The 13,889-nt window shown below is 36.2% G+C and overlaps 1 protein-coding gene and 1 long non-coding RNA gene across 2 annotated transcripts; both read right to left on the bottom strand.

The window, feature by feature from the left end:
* Nucleotides 1–4,051: 4,051 nt before the first annotated feature.
* Nucleotides 4,052–5,151, bottom strand: LOC142611849 (uncharacterized). Its single transcript, XR_012840132.1, has 3 exons — nucleotides 5,053–5,151; nucleotides 4,817–4,932; nucleotides 4,052–4,297 (listed from the first exon to the last, which is right to left on the bottom strand). It is a non-coding gene; the product is annotated as an uncharacterized LOC142611849 (long non-coding RNA).
* A 6,556-nt stretch (nucleotides 5,152–11,707) lies between these two features.
* Nucleotides 11,708–13,847, bottom strand: LOC142613014 (pentatricopeptide repeat-containing protein At2g22410, mitochondrial-like). The gene has a single exon (XM_075785195.1). It carries the CDS (start codon nucleotides 13,762–13,764, stop codon nucleotides 11,731–11,733), a length of 2,034 nt encoding a protein of 677 aa, XP_075641310.1. The 5' UTR covers nucleotides 13,765–13,847; the 3' UTR covers nucleotides 11,708–11,730.
* Nucleotides 13,848–13,889: the final 42 nt, after the last annotated feature.

Below are 13,889 nucleotides of genomic sequence, written 5' to 3'. Positions count from 1 at the left end.
AAGAGAATCCATCACATTTTAAGTTCAAAATCAAATATCAGTCCGTTTGATTTCAGACAGACTATTGGGAAATCAAATGAGAGGAAGTGAAAATCTATGAAGCACGGGTGCGTTTCGGGATTCAGGTGCGGAACTCGGTAATTTTTGAAAGAGTAGGGTGCGGGTGCGGCAAGGTGCAGCGATTAAAAAATTATTAAAAATATTTTTATTTATATTTTTAATATATTGCTAAACATACTTTTTTCATATTATATAAACATATACCAAATTTAAGAGCAATAGTAAATAATAACTAGAATACAGAGAATGGGAGAGAGCCGAGCTGAAGAGTGAAGGCAGAGAGTGGGAGACAGGCGCAAGAAAAATGAAGAGGGAGAGGGCTGGGTCTTGGTTTTTTTCCAAACGGCGCGTTTGCACCTCTTTTTTTTTTCGGCCAAGTTAAACGGTGCGTTATGCACTTGTTGTTTTTTTTTTTTTTTTGAATTTCGACCATATCGGCCGATTTCGCCGGTATCGGTGTTGCGCCCGATGTGGACCGATTCGAGCCAAATCGGCGCGAATCGGCCCGATTTTGTGCGCGTCGGCCCGAATCGGCGCCGTATCACGCCGAAAAAAAATATTTTTTTAATGTCCAACGCGGCATAGACGTGCAGGCAGCGGCGTCACCTGCGCGTCCCCGTGTCGTGGCGCGTCCCCGTGTCGTGCCGCGTCGGACGCGAGTGCGGCGGCCCAAACGCCGCACCCGTGCTTCCCAGGTGAAAATATACCTGGAAAGAAAAGGCCTAGAGCAACAAATCTCCTTATTTCTAAAACCAATCACTTTCTTCTTCTTCTTCTTCTTTTTTTGGTTCGGGTGTAAGTAGAGAAGTGAGATTCAGAAGAGAATCAATACAATATGTGAAGAAGAGGCATTCAATGGGAAAGAAAGGAAAACTATTTCTGATGAATAAAGGAGATGGGGCAGTTGGCAAATCAATGACTTAAAGGCTCTATGCGGCCACTTCTTGGGAAACTTCGGAGGTATTAAAAATAAAAGAGTTTTGCTAAGTATCCGTTTGGGATCCGCAAAATTATATTTGTTTGAGATCCGCTTATTCTGCTGAAATTGAATTTTTTTTGTTCAAAATACTGTAAATAAAAGTAAAATGAGAGCAGCAAAGGAAAGAAGTGAAAATATACCTAGAAAGAAGAGGCTTAGAGCAGCAAATCTCCTTATTTCTAAAACCAGTCACTTTCTTCTTCTTCTTCTTCTTTTTGGTTTGGGTGTAAGTAGAGAAGTGAGATTCAGAAGATAATCAATACAACATGTGAAGCAGAGGCATTCAATGGGAAAGAAAGCAGAAAACTATCTCTGATGAATAAAGGAGATGGGGGCATTTGGCAAATCAATGACTTAAAAGTCTTAAAGGCTCTATGTGGCCACTTCTTGGGAAACTCTGGAGGTATTAAAAATGGAAAACTTCAGAGTCCGCAAAATTGTCTGTTTGGAATCTATTTATATTCTTAAACTTGAAATATTTGTTGTTAAAAGTATTGCAAATAAAGGTGAAATGAAGGCAACAAATGAGAGGAAGTGAAAATATACTTGGAAAGAAGAGGCTTAGAGCAGTAAATAAAGTAGAAGTTAGTTGAAATAGTACAGTAAGATTAATAAATAGTATCAAAAAATACAATAAAATTCATAAATAAATAAAAATAAATTAAATAATAAAATAAATTGGCAAAAATAATCTATTGAAAACAGAGCCTAAGAAAACACCACTTTCAAGTCTCAACTTGAGGTTCTATATTCCAAATTCCAATTTCAACGCTTCTTTCAGTTTTTCTGTCTAGCCTAAGAAAATACCACTTTCAAGTCTCAACTTGGGGTTCTATATTCCAAATTCCGATTTCAACGCTTCTTTCAGTTTTTCTGTCTATCAGTCCAACTCTTCTTCTTTTGTCTTCTATATCTGCTAGTCTAACTCTTCTTTTGCGTTTCTCTAACAAAGGGTCGCTGTTGTCTTTTCATTTTTCGTTTGTATCTGTCAATCTATTAACTCTTCTTTTGCGTTTCTTTGACAAGGGGTCACTGTTGCCTTTTCATTTTTCATTTATATCTGTCGAAGGATACGTTTAAATACCGATTATTTTACTGGAATTAAAAACTTATTATTGAAAGTATTGTAAATAAAGATAAAAATTAATTAAAAGAGTACAACAAAATTTATGAATAGTACTAAAAAAAAAAGGGAAAAATGCCCGTACACCCCCTAAACTTTCAACTACTGGCCAAAAGACCCCCTCAACTTTTTTATTAGCTAATTTACTCCTTAAACTATTCACAACTGCCAAATCAATGCTTCAGTTAGTCACACGTTAAAACACTAACGGAATAAGCCCCTGTCACTCACATGACTTTAAAATACAAACTTAAAAAAAAAAAAACCAAACATCCAAAACGCAACGGAAAGAGGAGAAGAGAATCAAGTCCGGCAAAGAGAGAGAGCGAATCCACGCCGTTCAAAGCCACTGCCGAGCTTCTCTCTGCCATCTCGCCGCCCTTGTCCCGACGGCGCCTTGGTGGTTCCGCTGCATTATTCAATCTGGGTATGTCTTTTTCTTTTCTTTTTTCCTTCTTACATATTGCTATTGAAATCCTCTAGGAACTTTTTTTTTTTTTTTCCTTAATCTCCCTGTGCGAATTTTTATAGTAGAAATTCTTGTTTTGGTTTAATTTCCGAGTTGGAACTCTGTGAAATTCTTGGTTTTTTATTATCTCCATGTGCCTTTCACCAACTGTTGCATTTGAGTATGCCATAAAGCTGTTTGATTAAATGTCTGAGAGAGATATGGCTACTACTAAGGGGGGTTTGGTTGCTTGGGGCCAGGGCCTATATTAATTAGCTAAATTGACATCTTGATGCAGTTCAAAGAAAAAGCGAGAGGGTAGGAGGTGATTGTGGAATTGCTGTCTTGGAAGTTAATATAGAGCTAATTACACACCAGTGGCAATCTCTCAACCTGTGAGTTTCTAAATTTTAGGGAAGGGCTACATTAGCTATATAAGTTCCAGCAATAACACCAAAAAGCTTGCCAGGTAACCAGTTCATCAACTCTATTTGGTCCCTAAATAGAAGAGATTTTGGAGGTGCTGCTGCTATTTTCTAACTAGAGTCTCTGCATTGCAACATTTTCTTTCTGGGAACTTGGCCACATGTCTCTTCGTTTCTTTCAATGGCAATGTACTAGCATGTAAGCCAAAGATATTGTTGCACCTGGTGATTAATATATAATATGATGAGACATTTATCCCCGGGGTTTAACCTACCACAATTTCGATTTTTCTAAACTTTATTTTCTCTTCTAATTGGTCTCTTCGGAAGCTAGATATTAAAAATGTGTTTCTGCATGGATTTCTTGCGGATACTATCTTCATAACTTAGCCTCCAAGTTGTTCCATCCTAAACTTCCTCACCATGTTAGTCAGCTTTGCAAGGTGATCTAATGCCCCCAAACAGGCCCTTCATGCCTGGTTTCCATAGTTCAATTCCTTTATCCTTCAGTTTGGCTTCCAGATGAGTCAAGCTGATCACTCCATGTTTGTGTACTGCCACTCCTCACAGATGTTGATGATCTTGCCCTAAGAGGCAATACACCATCTCTGCTTACCTCCTTTATTTCTACGCTTGGCACCTCTTGGCACCAAGTTTGAGATAGAGGACCTTGATCCCTATCATTACTTTCTGGGTCTTGAGACAACCCCTTATGCACTGCCTCCATCAATCTCAAACTTGATATACTATTGATATCTAATGTATGGTTAATGCAAACCCTGCAGCACTCCCTTGAGCACCAAGTCATAGCTCTTTGCTTTAAAGGATGATCCTCTTTTTGATCCTACCGTAAAAACTAAGAACATGTGATAAAATTTAAGTATTAATTCAGCATTTTGTGGGTCATGCTAAGCCACCACCGTGGAAACTAGTATCATTGATCATGTGCATAATCCATTTATAAATGGTAAACAATGATATTGATTAGCAACAACCATGCATTGCAACTTAGGGATTCTCTTATGCATTGCAACTTCATTCTTCAGCCTTCAGTTAGTGTCCAATAGTCTAGTAATTACACTTTTTTCTCGTTGGTGTGAATTCAATGTCATGCCTCTCAAAGTAGTTACATACATTACATTCTTCAGTCTTCAATTTGATCACCTGAGACAGCTGCGTTCCCTGCAACAAACAGTCTCAAAGTAGTTACATACATTACATTCTTCAGTCTTCAATCTGATCACCTGAGACAGCTGCGTTCCCTGCAACAAACAGATTTTAAAATCATAAGAACCCCAGGTTACATAAACCAATAATTTTTTATATTACACTCTACTACAATTATATACTACCAAATGCCAGGTTTGAATGAAATTTTTGGCAAACAGTGAAGCAAGATATCTGCAGCACAATGCAAGCATTCTTCCATTCAAGTACCAAGATGCCTTTATTAAAGAGGTGGATGTGAGACCAGTTTGTCATATCCTCCTGCAGGTCAGCAAATACAGAGTTCATTTTAGATACCTCATTTTACTAATTGGTATTTCAAAGACAAATTTGTCAAGTAGGAATGGTGAACAAGGAATAAGATGAATCAAGGACACTTTCACTTTAAATATACATATCAATTAGAATGGACCTTATTGGCAGTTTCTCCTGGTAATTACGATGGCGATCACAAAAATGATAACATAACAACAAATCCATAATAATGTTCCTTGCATCACATTTAGAAAGATAATTGCTTCAATCTACCAAACCTACTAGTCTAAGTTTATTACCATTGTAGAAGTAAGAGGCTTTTTATTAGCCATGACAATGCAACAGCCCAAATCAACCACTTGTTTCATTACTCCAATAGTCTCAGAACTAGCAGAGCAATCCACTAGGGCCAAACCTACAATATATCAAAAATACCAAATTCAAAACCAAGAGCATGAAAACAAGCCCCAAAAAAAAAATCCAATTTCTAGAATTCAGTGAAACATAAAAGAACACACACGTGCATACCACATACCCATTGATTTACCCAAAAGAGCTGCAATGTCTATAAGTTTTGTTGCTGAATCTGAACTGGTTAGTACTTGATAATCAGCTCCTTCAAAGAAAAAAAAAATACAAATAAAATTGTAAATCCATTTTAATGAGTAAAAGCAAAGACATAGATATATATAGTAATGGAATTAAGTATGGTACTGCTTATGTATTTGAAGCTAAGAACAAATATGGTGAGTTAGTGTTCAGGGGCATCGAGAGCTGTGCTGCAACCTCTGTGTCTTATGCTCTTCAAGAAGCCTTAGTGGAAGCATCTATCACAGCTAAGAGCCTAGGATTTCAGCAAATTTTGTTGCTAAGTTGTTGCAAAAAGCTAGTCCAAGTCTGCAGTGGGTGGAGAATTCCGGATTGGAAGGAAAGGACTATAAGGTAGACATTTCACACCTTCAGCAGATGGGATTAGTTTCTAAGCTGATTTTTGTACCTAAGGTTGTCCTTTCTAATGTTTGGCAGTTAGCCGTGATGGCTACAAAAATGCCAACTCAGTATTGTTGGCCTAGCATGGATCATGTTGTTAGCTAATTTGAACTTTTTCTTTATATGGTATAAAAAAAATAAAAAAAAAGGGCCCATCTATTGGAAATTAATTTGAACTGATGCGTGCAGCCAGTTTCAGGCTTCATTGGTTAAACCATCAGAGCAGTAGCCATATATCTCTCAAGCATTTAATCAAACACCCAGTGAACGACACATGGAGATAAATAAAAAATAAAAAAAGAATTTCACAGAGACCCAACCCAAAAATTAAAAGAAACAAATAATTCTTACTATAGAAATTCTTACATGGAGATAGAAAACAAGTTCACTGCCGAGCTCGCAGAGACCCAACCCAAAAATATCAGGTGGTACAACAAATCAAGCTCACAAAGACCCAACCCAAAAATTAAACCAAACCAATAATTTCTATTATAGAAATTCGTACATGGAGATTAAAAAAAAAAAAGTTCATTGTGGATTTAAACTCAGGAACGAATGAAGGAAAAAAAAGAAGAAAAAAAGACATACCAAGATAGAACGGTGCGGTGGAACCACCAAGGCACCGCCGGAACAAGGGCGGCTAGACGGCAGGGGAAAGCTCATAGCGACTCTGAACTGACCGCCTAAGCTCTTTCACCGCAGGACCTGTTTCTCTTCCTTTTCTTTCAGCTAGGTTTTGTGATTTTGGGTGATTAAAGTTTGTTTTTAAAAGTCACGTGAGTCTCACGTATTTATTCCGTTTGTGTTTTAACGTGAGACTAACTGAAGCATTGATTTGGCAGTTTTGAATAGTTTAAGGAGTAAATTGGTCAATAAAAAAGTTGAGGGAGTCTTTTGGCCAGTAGTTGAAAGTTTAGGAAGTGTATAGGCATTTTTCCCAAAAAAATATAGTAAAACTCTTGTTTTGCGTTTCTCTAACAAAGGGTCGCTGTTGTTGAGTTTCAAAGTTCTGAGTTGCAATTGGAAGTCAAATGTATTACGGTATAGAGTACAGCTATGCAAAGATTTTGTGATTAGAACATTTGTAAGTTGTAACTACTTTTTATGCAAAGGTTTTGTAATTAGACTATTTGTTGTAACGACTTTTTCTGTAGTGAATTTTTTATAGGATTGGATCTCTGGAATGATTTTTTCGAATAAAGACCTTTTTTTTATTGGTTATTCACTTTGTTCGTTAGAGTCTAGGAGTGCTTTTATTGGTTACCGTGTGCATTGGCATTATTGTTATGAACAAGTAGGCTATTTGTTCATGTGTGAATTGGCATTATCGTTTCCGTTTTCGTCATTAGTGACTTGGGTTTCACAATATTTATAAATTGACTTTAACAATAATTTCACAATATTTATAAATTAATATTAAAAAAATTTTAAATTTCATATTTTGTGGGTTCATGCGAGTTGGTACTTGGTAGGCTATTTTAGAATATTTTGAAATAATTATGGACTTGTTCATTTCCATGTGAATTGGCATTATTGTTATGAACATGTAGGCTATTGGTTCATGTGTGAATTGGCATTATCGTTTCCATTTTCATCATTAGTGACTTGGGTTTGGGAGTTGCATGTGAATCATGCCAACTAGTTGTAAAATACTCCCACTCAAATAAAGAATCTAATACATAAATCATGGTGGTGATATTCTTAATTGTAATTGAAACTTCCTTCAATGTATAATACTCCCAATGTGAGTACTTTATGAGTTTTTTTACTTTTTTTTTTTTTTATGAAACTTTATAAGCTATTAATTCTTCTTTATGATTTGACTACCTATTAGACATTTAAATCCTTCCAGTTAGCTCAATTAGTAAAGTTTCTTATAATCGAATAAGAGATTTGATATTCGATTCCTAATGTAAGGGAGATGGGCCTAGGAGTGTACATTTATGTGCATAATGGGCCGGAGGCCTGAGCCGAGGACATTAAGCGGTCCGAGGATGAGTAAACATCTTACTAAGGGTCTGTGTTAATTTATAAAGAAGCAAGGTTTGATCGTGATCATCCAAGAAGTTGGTCCGAAGAGGAATGTCTCCTCGGATCAGCTAGGCAGAGGTCGGAATGAGTTATCTGTCATCCAAATGCAATGTCCCATGAGACTCTGTTGATAAGGATGTGCAACACAGGGGTATAGGACAAAGGAAGACCATGAATATCTAAGGAAAAAGCTGCTACCACCGCATTGAATGCTCTGCAGTAAACTTTCTAGCCACATTAATGAGGAAGTGATGTCTGAGTAGCAGTGCTCAGCCTTATAGTTATCTTCAAAGGCTTCAGGAAGGTTCGAATGAGACAAGTATCCTGACCGACAATCTGATCCATATGTGAAGGATAAAGAGAGAGGAAAGAGAAGTATAAAGGGAAGAGGAAAATCTCAAGAGAAGGAGATCGGGAGAAAAAGAGAAGAAACACTTTAGACTGAATATTTTTGTAATCTGTCTTTAAAAAGAAAGAAATAAGAACCAGCTCCTCGGCTTGAGTCCGAGGACATTTTTCATCATACAAACTAGTCCATCAATATTGTTTTGTGATCTCGGACCACTACCTTTGTTAGCTAAACTCATAAGAAACTAGATTTCAAACTTACTCTCTACAAATTCATTATATTGGGCTTTTTAGGCCTATCCCTTACCTGGTTTTGGGCTTAGGTACAAATTGTGACCTTATACCTATCAACACCAAAAACTAATTAGTATCTTGGTCTGATAATAAAAAAAATCATCAAGAGCGAACGTCATAAATTAAAACTATCTCTAAAAAAAATGTAGTCTTTTATATATCCCAAACAAATAAAACTATTTTTATATTTAGGGTCCGTTTGGATAGAACTTATTGCTGAAAACTGAAAACACTGTAGCAAAATAATTTTTAAATGTGTGAATAGTACCATAGGACCCATTTTTAATGAAAAAGTTGCTGAAAAGTGAAATTTGTGGGTCCATGAACAGTGCACGGATGCACTGTTCATGGGGAATTGGTCAACAACTGCGGCTGAAAAAAAAAAAAAAAAAAAAAAGTTGAAAACGCCCAAACGCAAAACGCAGCCAAGATAAGTTGGATCCAAACAGTCACTTATACTATGTGCACCAAATGAACATTATATCTTTTATTCTCTAAGAATAATAAAATATACGTCCAAAGTACAAAACAGCTAAATTGAAATTAAACATCAAAAAAGCTACCAAGTCCCATATGTTCAACTTGGTCTTTACTATTTGGTTAGCAAACCTTTAGTCATGGATCAGTAATCATTAGCTTCATTGCTATTTTAGTGTTCTTATTTTTATTTTATTTTTTCATTCTTTTTATAATTTTGTAATCGTGAGCTACAGAATGTAGGATAAAGAAGTGTAATTGTTTACTTTATTTTAGTGCAATTGGTTTGTTTATGATGAAAGGTTCTAAAATGGATGGACATGAAAATATGAGAGATAAAGTAAGATGAAATTCAATTGAAAAACAAGGCCATGAGTCAAAGTAGGATGTTACATTGTCATCTACTCCTTATATCCTCATTGATATATTTTATGATATGCCTTCATTGCTGTTTTGGCATTCATTTTTTTGGTATAGATTTCTCAAAATGTATTTTTATTGATCTTTATTAATTAAATATGTATCATATACAAAGATTTATTTATTTTAAATATTTATAATATGTATAAATCAATAATTGATTATATATTGGATCAGATCTGCTCAGGAATTTGAGTAGTGCTAGAGTCACTAAGATCACTTGTTGGCACAATTTGTGATATATAAAATTTTGGGTAAAATTACAACTTACCTACTTGTGGTTTGACCAAAATTTAAGTTGTTTGCTTAGAATTCCGTAACCCACTTATATAAAAAACATGGCTAAATTTGTAATTTTGCTCCACTTTTTATGTCTTTTTCCTCCAAAAACACAAAAAAATAAAAATACAAGATCAAATAAGATAAAAAAAAGAATCCAACAGAACACTTGCATCATGGGATTCAAATCACATATTGGCAACTTAAATTTCAGTTAAACTTCAGGTGGGTAAAGTGTCAAATTTCAAACTACAAATAGGCAACTTAAATTTCGATCAAACCACAGGTAAATAAGTTGTAATTTACCCTAATATTTTAAGGAAACCTTTTGATCCTTAACATTCTTTCTAGCACTGAAATGCCTTACATTTGATATGCTTACTTCAACCTCCACTTTTATTATTCTCAGAGAAGAAACTTGCAGCCAAATGGTCACAAGAAATTAAAGGTCTTGAAATAGATTCGACAATCTCAAGACTAATGACAAAGTTCCTTAACCATAATATTTTTGTCATAGCTTCATAGCATACAACAAATTATATCTCCATGGTAGATGAAGAAACAAATTATATCAAAAGCAACAATAGTTTGTTTAGTACTTCTCCAAAACATAATGCCTCTAGAAAGAAATAAAATATATTATAAAATAGACTTTCTTGTGTCTAAACGTCCCACAAAATCAAAGTACGAATAACTAATCACTTCCAACAAAATCAAAATATGAATAACCAATCACTTCTGATGAAGCCAAATTTGTCAGTTGATAGGTTTGTCTAGACAAAGTTTGGCAAGAATGATCTCAGTTCCTGCAAAAGAATAACTATGGTATTTCTCTTCAAAGGTCACCAGCGTGGTGCCAGCCAATATGCCTCTAATGATAAAGTCAAATAGCTATTTAGAGAGTAAATAACCTGTAAAAGTGTGTAATTATCTATATTTGAACCTTTGCTTAGGTTCTGAGGTGATATATATAGGCCTTGGCTTTTCTAGCCACCAGAAGCTTTCAATGGTGGCTTTAATGTCTTTTCGTAATACTTCTAGTGACTTAATGAGGTGATTTGAAGATCCTCTACGCGTTCATCTGTATGTAATGGTCTATGCATTAAATGCTCTTTTATTGCGTTTTGATCATCCAAAAGCTTCTCTGGATGATGGGAATTTATTGGTTCATCAACTTCCAATAAATCAATACGTGTGTAAGTCAACTTATAATACTTGGTTAAATTTAATTGAAGAACCAAAATATTATCTAAGGATTTGTATCTAAGTATTACTCATCATAATTTTATCCTTAGAAGAATAACTTTTATTTTTTGAACATGAGTCACTTTTGTGCCTTCTACTTTGCGCGCGCACAAAAAAAAAAGGTCAAATTTTGTGGGAAATAGATGTGATGCATTTTTCCCCCCCCATTAAATATGATAGAATTTGAATTTATAATATTAGCTCAATAATAAATGTTTTTTATTATCATGTCACAACACTTAATGGTTTTAAATGTAGGCAAGGTTTGAATTTAAGTGTCTTGTTTAACGATAAGAAACTTTAATAGTTATACTTTTGAGCTAGGAAGATATAAGGTGAGGAGAAGTTGGGTTTGAACTATAAACATAGAACACCGCAGAAAATGTCATTACTCCTGGTCATTAGATTTTACCAATTATTTGGTAATATGCGATGGACGATTATGAATAAAATATTCCTAAAAATTATGGTGGACAACCTTTTAAGGTTAAACCTCCATACTCCTAAGATAATGCGTCAGTTTTCTTTATAAAAAAAATGGTGTAGTTTTGTAAAGAAGATTCTTGTGTTTCGTTTGTTGAGAAAATGACGGTCGTTTATTGTAATGAATGATATGCCCTTTCCTCCACTATCTACCAGCTCCTCTAAGAAGCTCTCTCTCTCTCTCTCTCTCTCTCTCTCACAGATATTACTGCAAAGCCACTCTTAGTTAATGAACGTAAGAGTTAACTCAAGACCTCCCCAATTAACACGCCAGTAGTGGCAGGTCAAGCCTCAAGGTACTGTTAGGTGATTCATGTGCGCTTGAAAAGAAGAATAATATGCCTAAGTGCAAAGCATATTATAAGCCAATGTGAGGAAGATAAAGGGAAGTTGAAGAGATAGATTTGGGAGAATCAGAAATTGCACCAGAGAAGAATGAGAGGAAGTCTAGATGGGTCAAGTTGAGGACCTTGGTTTACACTATAAGTCTATAAGCCAAGACAGTCGCTCAAATTTGGTGTCATATCTCCTTGATTTCATGGTTCATGCATGTTCTGCAACCCTGACCCCTCATCTTGACCGCCCAAATAATCCCCCCCAAAGTCAGTCACTCAACTTGTAAATAAAGCATCAAACACATTAAAGTTCATGAATTGAGTTTAGTATCAGGAACAGAGTCTTCCACTTTGGACAGCAAAAATATTTCGTTTAATACCCTATAAATATCTTCGGATTGAGGGTGTGATCCATCAGCAACGAAAAATTCATAAAACTCACCCTCTACCTCTATCAAGCTACTACCAGGAGTTTTCTTAACCCCTCTCTCTCTCATCATACTTCTAACCATCCTTACATCACCCCATCTTCTCTCGTGAGCACAAATATTTGCAAGCAATGAATAGATACCACTATCTTCAGGATCCAAGTCTAAAAGCTTAAAGGCAGAAAGCTTACCCACCTCAACATTCCCATGCATTCTACAAGCATTAAGAAGGGCGCCCCATGCAGCTACACTTGCTTCCATAGGCATTTTTGTTATTAATTCATAAGCTTCTTCCAGTAGCCCCATTCGACCAAATAAATCAATCACACAAGCATAGTGTTCAACCGTTGGTTCTATCCCAAAATTTCTTTTCATACTTTTGAAATATTCTCGACCTCCAGAAACCAAACCACCATGACTGCAAGCTGATAAGACACCCACAAATGTGATTTCATCAGGCTTAAATCCCATATTAATCATCTCATCGAAAAGGACAAGGGCTTTTGTAGCATGTCCATGAGAAGCATATCCAGCAATCATGGAATTCCAAGAAACCAAATCTCTCTCCACCGTTTCATTAAAAATCATTGCAGCTGCATCAATACTCCCACATTTGGCATACATGTCAATAAATGCATTCGCCAGGATCACACTAGGTTGAATCCGCTTTTGATTAATATAGTAGTGGTGAATCCATTGACCCAAATCCAAAGAACCCAGTTGACCACAAGCAGAGAGCACACAGACCAATGTGTTCTCTATTGGATGCAAACCAACTCCCACCAAGTTACGAAACAACTTCAATGCTTCCTCTGGTTGATTATTCTGAGAATAACCTGCAATCATTGCATTCCAAGAGACCACATTTTTTTCAGGCATGGCATCAAAAAATTTCCTTGCTAAATCCAACTCACCAAACTTAGCATACCCATTAACCATAATAGTCCATGAAAACACATCTCTAATTTTCATGTCATTGAAAACCTCCCTAGCAGCAACCAAGCAACCACATTTTACATACATATCCAACATAGCGTTTTGCAAATTCAGGCTATAATTCACATTCCTCTTTTTTATGTACTCATAGATACTTTTCCCCATAGTTAAGTCCCCTTTGTGGGAGCAGGCTGAAAGTACAGCAATCATGGTAACCTCATTTGGCTCAACATCACTCATTAACATCAAATTAAACAATTCTAATGCCTCCTCCAAGCAATTATGCACCACATATCCATCAATCATCGAGGTCCAAGTAACCACATCTCTCACAAAACTTTGATCAAACACTTCACGGGCAAAATTTAAACACCCACGTTCAGCATAAAAATGGACCAACCCATTTCGCACTACCAAATCAGAATCAAAACCCATCTTCCAAACCCAGCAATGAACCGATTCCCCCTCTAAAACTGTACAAAACTGCTCGCACGCCTTGAGCGCAAAAACGAAGCTCCGGCGGTCCATTTCGACGCATTCTCGAGCCATTTGACGAAAAAATGAAAACCCCATGGTGGGAATTTTGGCTTTACAGTAGCCCCTGATCATAGTGTTCCACATATAAGTATTGGGTCTTTCAATCTGAGAAAAAAGGACACGGGCATATTGAATGTCACCAGAATCAGCTAAAGCGCAAAATGCTAAGACGCGGCTCACAGGGAAAGTGTGAGTGATGAGGGCAGTGCGGGTCATTTGGGCTTGAATTTGTTTGAGTTGGAGCATGTTGGTGCATGACTCCATGATTAACAGAGTTGGGTTGGTGATGATTACATTGGTGGTTGAGTTCCATTTGGCTTTGTTTGTGGAAATTGAAGAGAACGGCCTGAGGCTGAGAGAGTGGAGGTGTAGTTGATATCTGAGAGTGAGAGCAGAGAATACTAGTGAGATCGAGTTTTGAGAAGAAGGAAGAGGGGGTTTCATGTGAAGCTCGAATCTTTGGCTTCAAAATGCATTACGAAGTACCAGTATAGTATAGCCTTTCAGCAACAAAAATCTTGTCAAATAGTTACAGTCGTTACCCGTTAGGTTTTTTTTTTTTTTTTTTT

Source organism: Castanea sativa, chromosome 10 (assembly GCF_040712315.1).
Source record: "Castanea sativa cultivar Marrone di Chiusa Pesio chromosome 10, ASM4071231v1".
NCBI lineage: Eukaryota > Viridiplantae > Streptophyta > Magnoliopsida > Fagales > Fagaceae > Castanea > Castanea sativa.
Note: the sequence above shows the minus strand (reverse complement) of the source record. Positions and strands in the feature narration are given on the sequence as shown.

Bases quoted from the DNA above. Each gene is read 5' to 3' on its own strand.
- LOC142613014 (XM_075785195.1), bottom strand. From the start codon at position 13,764: ATGAAACCCCCTCTTCCTTCTTCTCAAAACTCGATCTCACTAGTATTC.